We start from the raw sequence: 9,254 nt of genomic DNA on the forward strand, positions 1-9,254 counted from the left end.
GTGGGAACGTACTAGTGATTCACTCTGACTGGCTGGATTTGTGGGTTTGGCGGTGTGTCGACTACAGATTGGTCCATTCAAAATATGCTGCCCAGCCGCGGTTCTGTCCTCTGCCTCCAAACCTTTTGTCCTAGTTGTGTATATTGAATCTGAGCCCCAGAGCACTAGTGGGGCATCTTTCAGTATCTGTGTAAATTTCATACATCAAAGTAACAATCAACATTTTTGTAAATAGTCCTGGGGTTCCAAGGATGAACTGCCATTTTCTTTTGCTCTGTTTCTCCTGTCGAGTTCAGCACAGTCAGTCTTTGTGTGTGGTTATTTGTGTCACCAGGGTAAGTCAGCAGGTTTCTGTGGAGAAACGGGGGCTCTAGCTTTGTCAATTTGTTCAGTGTAGCTGCGATTTAGAACAGGTCCAACTGTGTGCTAAACTAACCCCCTGTGTGCAGCAAACTAAACTGGCAAAGGCCACTGTTATACTTTCTGCATCTGCGAGGGTCTGAGGGACATAAATTTGAGTCGTTGTACGCGCCAGGCCACGTGACCACTACCCTACAAAGGCACATTTGTCCCCATGCGTTCTCTTAAATTCTACAAGTGGTATAGATAATGGATTGATGGTTATATTAATCTTGATCTAGATTTTTCACATCGCCCCGTGTCTTAGTTGATCTTGCCAGTGAGTGTTATGCCTTCCTGTGTACCTTTTCGAGGAACTAAATGGATGACGTTTCATCTCTCCAAATATATAGGTCTTGCATACGTCATTGGCTCTGTCAGTCACCAATACCACCATCATGTTTTAAACAGGCAACGTGAGCTGAGCTAAAACATGGTGTACAGCACTTCCTTGTTTCCCATATATGAACTTACCTTTAACGCCTCCTCATACTCCACTGGAAGAAAAGAAGAAACAACATTCACTTTTCACATGAAATTAACATTCAATTAATTCTCAATGTCATAGATTCTTTGGTTTTGTGTAGTATACTGCGATATGTGACTGTCTGTTTCATACCTTGACTGTTTATGGACACCTGGAGGAAGAAATGAGAAGATTTCTAGAGTAAAGCAGTAGGTCACTGATTTGGTGATACAGTTTCAAGCATGAAAGGGCTAATCCACTTTTTGGCAGTGCATTGCTTAATTGGTGGAGTACCCCTTGAAAATAATTCAACTCAGTGATTCACGTGGGGAGAGTTAAACAATGCAAATATTATAGAAGATGAATCTTACAGCAATTAAACAAGAAAATGATGAATACAAGTCAAACATTATATAACAAATAAAATATACACCATGGATAGAAAGTGATATCAGAAACAATGATCAAAAGTTAAAAACTAAAGCAAAATCTATAACATTACTCAAAACAAACAATAAGATTAAAAGCCAGGTTGAGTAGGACTTTTACCACCATTCTAATATCCAGAGTGTTCAGAAAAGCAAAATGCAAAAACAGGGGGGTCAGCAAATAAAACCAGAGAGAGACTCTCACCTCCTCGTTTTCCTCATCAAAATAGGTGAGCTGGAGGCTGCACAGGCCAAAGGAACGCTTCACCTGCAAAGCACAAACAGACGGATGTGACCAGGGCAATTGGTCAGCTGTATACCTTGTATATAGGCTACTATATGTACCCTATACCCGTCCAACAACAGTTTCATAATTGTACGATAAAATGAATTCAGAACTTAAGCGTTTTAAACCGTTGCTTCAGTGTAGAGCTGTGTGCAACACTCTTTGTCCCTCTCTCTCTCTCACACTTTCTTTCTCTCACACACACACTGACCATCTGTCACAGTCAGACTGACAATCAGCAGCACCAGGAGGAATCCCACCCATGTCGGTGGCCGGTTAAAACGTCGGTAACTTTTTCACCGTCCTCGGCAGGCAGGATTCAGTATGAACTTGGCAGAGACCACTTTTGCTTTGCTCGGCCAGAGGAGGCAGTGTTCGGTGGGTCCCACCCGCACTCTGCATCCAGGAAACACGTTTCCCTATGTGGCTGCCTGTTTGACTTCATTCTGCTAAGACACGAGCCGATGACCGCTACAGGGTTCATATTGTGTGTACTATCCAGCAATTCATAGCCAATGAGAAAAAAATCTGCTGCTTAACCTTGTACAGCAAACCCACTCACATCTCTATGATGGAAAAAAAAACACTAACTCTGACGTCTGTGACTCAGCAGCACTTAGGCAAATTAACTCTTCCAGGCTGCTGTGGCTCAGGTGGATACTAAATCCAAGGGCTTCCAGCCTGTATTCCCCCCCTCTTTCTAGACACATGGTGTTTACAATGCCATTGATTGAAAAAGTGAAACTATGGCCTCATAGTTTTGATGAGTTCCTGAAACTACATTTGGCCAGTGCTCTGGAGGTAATAAAAGATGTTTAGCGGACCCCACTGGGAATTATACGGAAGAACACATTTCAGACTAATTGTGGAAACTCACATGTATTGGTCAGCAATATGCTCAGTTTTGCATGTTAAGCATGTAATAATAATAAATAATGATAATAATTATTATTATTTTATTCATTGAGCACCAGCAGTTACCAGGTGCTTAACAGAGAGTGACAAATAAAGAAAGAAGAAAACAATCAAAATCAAAGACATGTTCTATGTTTATTTCATAATGCCATTTCATAAAGAAGTCATTTATACCATATGACGCTGATTGGTTACTCTAAATAGGCTGTAGATTGTGTCTCTAATCTCAATTGATGTTCATAGTGATGTCACAATGCCATCATTCCTACCATATGATCATGTCATCATCAGTTTTCCCATCTGTAAAAGCTTCGAGTTGTGTCTATATGACAGGACGTGGGACCCCTGGACAAATGCATTTTTGAACTATGTATGATCTAATTTTATGACTTCATTGTGACTACCTTATGACATCACTTATCATTATGACATCATATGATGGGGAATCATTTTCGGATCAATATAATCTTATAATCATCGGCAGATACCCTTGCACTTCTTATTCCCACCAAGTTTGATGAAAATCCATCCATGCCGTGTTGAGTTATTTTGTCTTTTGAGAGACAATTTAAAAGCAGATAGTGAAGATTCTGGACAGAAGATCCTCCAGTAAACTTTTCCGGGGGTCTGGGGCCCAGACAACAAAGAACCTGTCACCACTGGTCTTCAGTCTTGACCATGAAGTCAGTAACAAGGCCTCATCTGAAGATCTTAAGCCATCAGGACTGATTTTGAAGCTCAGCCAAGTAGCACAGTGCCAAACCATGCAGGGCCTTAAAGGGGCCATATCATGCTCCAGGCACCTTTTCAGCCTGCCTCCACGTATATTTTGTTATCTGGGGTGTCTGCCAGCCCACGGAGAATGAAGAGAAAACAATGAGTCGTTGATTTGTGGTTTGGGTTGATGGTGCAGACGGTCTGTAAACGAGCCGTTCACAGCCCGGGCGTCAAGTGACGTAAGTTGACTCCTGCTACTGGGGCGACCACGCCCCCAACCTGAGCAGCACCTCCCCCCTTGACGTGCGAAAAAACAGATGGCCTCTACGCCATCATTTTCTCGCGGCTGCCGGCGGTCGCGGCTGCCGGCGTTCGGTCGCGTCTGCCGGCGTTCGGTCGCGGCTGCCGGCGGTCGGTCGCAGCTGCCGGCTTGCGGCGGAGCTCGCGGCTACCGGCCGGCGTAGCTAGACTCGCGGCCGGCCGCGAGCTCGGCAGGCGGCCCCTTGTGCTCTGTGTTTAATGATGGAGAACGTGTTCGCTGTGCCTCCCAGGTCTCTACGTCGTGTATGTGCCTTGTTACTTGCGGCGCCGTAGTTGCGGAGCAGACCAGGGGAGGAGCGAGGCGGAGCTTTGTGGAACACGAAGGGAGGGGGGCGAGGAGTGAGCAGGAAAGTGCTCACTTGGCGCTGGAGTCTCACAGGGCTTTTTATACAGACCTTTTGTGTAAAAGGGGGCATAATATGGGCCCTTTAAAAGTCAAGAGTTATATCTTAAATGCAACTTTATATTACACTGACAGCCAGTGAAGAAAAATTAAGATAATGGAGATCTGATCAAGCGTTCGTGATTTGGTTAAAAGTCTGGCGGCTGCACTTTGAACATCAGAACATCGCTGAGCCATTATGTTTTGATCAAGGCATGTAAACAACACTGCATTATAATAATGCAGACATAAGGTAATAAAAGAAATCACTCTTTGAAATGTTTCCCAAGTGAAAATAATGTGACCGAGTTAGCTTCTGAGAAGTTTGAGACTGAAGAGTGACCTCAAAATAGGCCGGGTCTCGAATAAACCTAAGGTTTTTAACAAAGGGGAACCACAAGCTGAGTCACACACATACAGGATATCCGATATAATTAATGAAGTAATGGAGGAACAAAGAAAAGCATGATAGTCTTTACAACTTCTCTTTGGTTGTTACAGTGCCTCAAACTGGGAGCATACATTAATATCAATACCTCAATATTAATTTCCACAGTTCCAATTGTTTTTGTGGCATAGAGGCCCTGGGTGGCCCCCCATACCTGTCTGCACCGTGAATTCCACAACAGTCCAGCTGCATGAAATGTGACCACAGTGACTCATCAGCCACGTGAAGAAGCGGACACAGATTGGTTCTGTCGTCCACATACACACTGTGTCTGGCTTCATCCTTCTTCACTGTGAACTTTTCTAACTGTACACAAAGTATGACCGTGAGAGCAGAGATGATGTCTCTGATCAAATACTGTGCCGTGCATTGTACTGCTGCATTGACATTTAACTGAGTTTAATAACTCCACGACTGACTGTTGGTATCCCTCCGTTTTAGCGTGCTAACTGAAACTTACTCAAATCTGACCGACTCGATTAACTTCTGGTAATCATCAGACCATATAGCCAGACATCTATGATGCAGGGAATTCTTTGTAGTTTCCAAATGAATGTGCCCCTATATAGCTGCAGGTAACCATGGCAACAGCACTGAAGCTTCACTATCAGGGCCATATCGATTCAATAAATGGACGACATAGTGAATCAGTTCAACAGCTGCAATAGGCTCAGTATCTGTGTGTGTTACTGAAAGTTAAATTATAATATTTTAGGTGCAGTTTGACTCTACATGTATAAATGGACCACCCATATTTCTCTATAATGACAAAGACATGGGGGATAATGAAAGATAATCCTAATCCTATCTCCCTGAACCTGGCTAAGAAAGGTCTCTTCCATCAGCAGATGGATTCCTCCTTCGATCAGGTGCTGAACTGCTCAGTGCAGCTACTGGCAGTTTCAGGCTGCATGTGTCCACATGAAGGTGATCAATGACTGATAAAAAGCCTGCTATGAACCATAGAAACAATGGTGTCGAGTAATCGCAGCAAAAGCATGGAAACCTCTGTGGCATTTAAAAGCTAACAGTATTTGAATGAATGTAATGGGGAATATGGTTTGAGTGCATCCTCCATGGCTGTAATCAAATTCGCATAATCAGTTCACTGATTATTTTCACTGGCTGCAAACCTCTCAGACGATGTTACACAAGCTGTTAGTACGCTGGTAAACTGGTCCTGCATAACTTCAGTAGAGCTGCAAGGCTCCACTTCCTCTCCCTGAACCAAAAATTAGGCAAAAATATCCAAGTCTGTGCAGCAGTTGTTGTGGAGTGGAGCTGTGGTATTTAGGTCTTGACCAATCAATTATGAGTCAATGTCATCAATATAGCATCAAATGATGAATTATAATCCACTTATCAGAAACTGGAACACTTGAAACAAACATCAGAGCGATAAGAACTACCTAAAATGACAGAAATATTTTATGTGATATGTAGTTCAATAATTTTTGGGGGGCCCTCCATGTCCCATCTGCTAACATGGAGGTTTATAGTCTATACTACAGCCAGCCACCAGGGGGCAATCGTGATGTTTGGATGCGTCATCTTTACCCACAGTTCATAGCGTTGTGACATGAAAAAGTATAAAAAAGTTAAATAATCGCCATGCAGGAAAAAAATAAAATAAATTAATTTTATTAAAATGAATTATTTCCAATTACCTCACGTAAGGCAAGAACATGTCCAAATCCAGTCGGTTCCTCACAGAGTATTTTTTTGTACTTTTTATATTGAAATATGTACAAAAGTAATATGGCATCATTATTTTAGAAAAAAAAAATGAAGTATTTGCCAAAGGGAATAGCAAAGAAGTTATTGAGTTACAAATTTGATTTGAAATGTATTAAACATGAAAAAAGATCAAGATCACGGAAGAAAGATGAAAACGATAAATAAACAAATAGAACCAAATAAATATACAAAGGGAAATTCATTATTTCAGTTGTCTGAAGTTTTTTCCTTCATTCAATTTCAAAGATTTTAAGTACAAGTTAAATTCTTTTAAGAAAATAATAAATTCAGGGGAAGATTTTTGGAATTTATCTAGGGGATGAAACATTTTGGTAGACATAAAATCACATTACAACAGAGTTCTTCATTTTAGTTTTTTTTTAATATAAACCAAGTTTTAAAGAATCTCTACAGGGGGAGCTGGAAATGTTGATGAGATTTTTTGTCTTATCTACTTGTGAATATCAAGGCAAAATGCATGTATTATATTACATGAGGACTTAAAGAAAGTAAAATATGGAAAATAAAGTCGTAAACCCACCATAGTCAGCATGCAAGTTTTTGCATGGTGAAGGTAAGGTGCTGTCCCATTCCTATTTATACCATTTCAGGCCCTTGCTGACGTCACCTAAGTCCGGGAGGGTTCGGGGTTTAGGGGTTAGGGGGGGACATTGAGATTGGGCCACTGTCCAAACTCAGCAGTGCTACAAGATGTGCACCAGAGTGACAAGGGAGCAGGTGATATACCAAGGTCAGTCTGCCTTCCAAGGTCTGTAAAAACTGCATGGATGTTTTGACGGTCGGTCCAACTATGACAGACGGGAGAGAGAGGGAGGCTGGACAAAGCACTGTACACAGCTCTGCATTGAAGCAACTGCACAAAACTATAAGTTAGTTATCTGTTAGCTATATTACTATGAGTGTAAATACATTTTGATCATAATGAAACTGTTATTAAGGTTAATGGGAAACACTGTGTAGGCAAAACTGAAAAAAGGTCAGAAAAAAGGAAGAATCTGACAATAACAATTATTACAATATATTTATAATGTAAATTGACTGCATTAATATCACACCTTTCTAGTTTTAACAACCACCCATGCACACATTCTTTCATACAGAGCTTCCATATCACACATACATTCACACACTGCCGGAACAGCTGCCAGGTCAGGGTCTAGCCAAAAGACACATCGACATGCGGGCTGGTGGAGCTGGGGTTCTGACCACTGACCTTCCGATTGGTGGACGACCTACCTACCAATGCTCTACCTCCTGAACTGCAGCCTCTCCACTCCCAACCTCCGTTCCATCAAAAGTGACATGACTCCATGGGAGGTGGAGTTAAACACTACCCGACACACACTTTTCTAACTCCAAACCTGGATCAAAGATCCTGACAGTAGGTCTATTGTCTTGTCACAACACATAGGAACAATAAAAACAGGGACGTCACAGTTACTGGCTTTGGACGCACAAGTAGTTTGCTGCTTCCCCTTAGGTGCCTGGGTTCCCCCCTTTTATTTAAAATCAATTTTCGTCCTAAAATTTTGTATTTTCTCTTGCATTTCCCTTTGACTTTCTCTTGCACTATGTGCAAAATGTCATCAGGTAGGATAGCTTGAGATTTTTCTGATGTGCAGCAAAGTATGATATATATATATATATATATATATATATATATATATATATATATATATATATATATATATATATATATATATTTGCCTTATGTGGCCTAGAGATCCATCTTACAGCTGCAACCCACAATAAGACCTTTCCAAAGCGGCGGTCGATACTCGATCGTACAGTAGTTGGGGGTGAAAAAACATTGATCATTGTGGGACAGGACTTTGCACAGGTAACTAGACTGAAAACCTGCTCATCCCTCCGAGACAATACCACAAGCCTTATTTCAGTTACACCAACCACATGCAATACACACGACTGACAAGGTGAAATGAGATATTGTCAGGGATGAAACAGGCCCACATACTGAAGCAACACCTACTGTAGGGCTGTAATATGGTATTAGACGTGCAACAATTAGCTGTAATTCGTGACTGTAGTTGCTGCCATGTAATTAACAGCTAATGTAGACCGAAAGGTGCACCGACTGCACCACTGACTGGTTTCCACGCCAGCTCACAGGCCATGCATGCACCTCAGATGGTGGACGAGTGATTCAGACTCATCAGAACACCCCTGTTGAGCTGTAAACAGTGTTTCCATGACGACGAGTTGTTAGAATAATACTGTGAGGACAAGGTGATGGATCCTCCCTGTCCTCCGTGGATTCCCACGGCCACGGCGTTCGCGGCTCCCTGGACGCCGGCTGCATGACGCGTAACGCCGTGCCACACGGTTTGGACGGCATCTCCCTCCGCATCGGGAACAACAGCACCGGGAGCTGGCCGACGTCGCTGCGGCGCGACCACAATCGAGAGTGACCGCGAAAGGAGTGAATGTGAGCGGCGCAGGGGTGGCGGCGACAGGCGCACTCTTACCATGGCCTCCATCGACTCCCAGCTCTTGGTCTCCGATCCCGACAGCAGGAAATTCTTGGAATTTCCCCTGAAATTCACCTTCAGGTTGATGTAGAAGTCCATGGCGTCGCTTGTCTGCGCTTTAACGCATATTACACGGGGCGGACAAGAGGCGTTTTTCGCGGACCGGCGGCGGCGATCTGGGTTAATCTCGTCAATTCAGTCCACTGTGGTCTACCCGACGGCGGGGATGAGGCGTATTTTGTGTTTACATCAGCGCCCTGGCCACGCCCACCCTGCACCATGTGTCCGGAACAGCGAGCGCCACTTCCGCCCGCACGTCATAGTGGCGCGGAGGGGAAGTACCGCAGGAGGACGGAGGAGCACCAGCCCTGGGGTGGATTCGGATGGTCCTGCCTATCTCCTATTCCTGTCTCCTATTCCTCAGTTGAGAGGAGGATTCATTGGACTTGGGAAAAGCCGACAGCGACAAGTGCAGAACTACAATCAACACATACCATCGACCAGTGGTGGACAAAGTACACAACTCCATTACTTGAGTAAAAGATACCCCTGGTCAAATGTTACCCCAATACAAGTGAAAGTTGCTGAGTCAAATTATTACTGGAGTTAAAGTACTTGCTTTTAAAAATACTTAAGTGTTCAAAG

General features: G+C 43.1%; 1 protein-coding gene across 2 annotated transcripts in view; it reads right to left on the reverse strand.

Annotated features, from left to right (window-relative positions):
* nbr1b (NBR1 autophagy cargo receptor b) overlaps positions 1 to 8,967 on the reverse strand; it is a 34,624-nt gene extending 25,657 nt beyond the window's left edge. Inside the window, exons 1-5 of one of the 2 annotated variants that reach the window (XM_035614534.2) lie at positions 8,607 to 8,967; positions 1,499 to 1,561; positions 1,019 to 1,037; positions 874 to 896; positions 13 to 186 (exon numbers count right to left, since the gene is read on the reverse strand). In XM_035614534.2, the coding sequence (XP_035470427.1) occupies positions 13 to 186; positions 874 to 896; positions 1,019 to 1,037; positions 1,499 to 1,561; positions 8,607 to 8,708 (381 nt within the window). In that variant the 5' untranslated portion in view covers positions 8,709 to 8,967. The remainder of the gene's footprint in view (positions 1 to 12; positions 187 to 873; positions 897 to 1,018; positions 1,038 to 1,498; positions 1,562 to 8,606) is intronic. The other variant, XM_035614535.2, reaches the window with a different exon arrangement.
* Between the last annotated feature and the right edge of the window lie 287 nt (positions 8,968 to 9,254).

Source organism: Scophthalmus maximus, chromosome 17 (assembly GCF_022379125.1).
Source record: "Scophthalmus maximus strain ysfricsl-2021 chromosome 17, ASM2237912v1, whole genome shotgun sequence".
In the NCBI taxonomy this organism is placed as follows: domain Eukaryota; kingdom Metazoa; phylum Chordata; class Actinopteri; order Pleuronectiformes; family Scophthalmidae; genus Scophthalmus; species Scophthalmus maximus.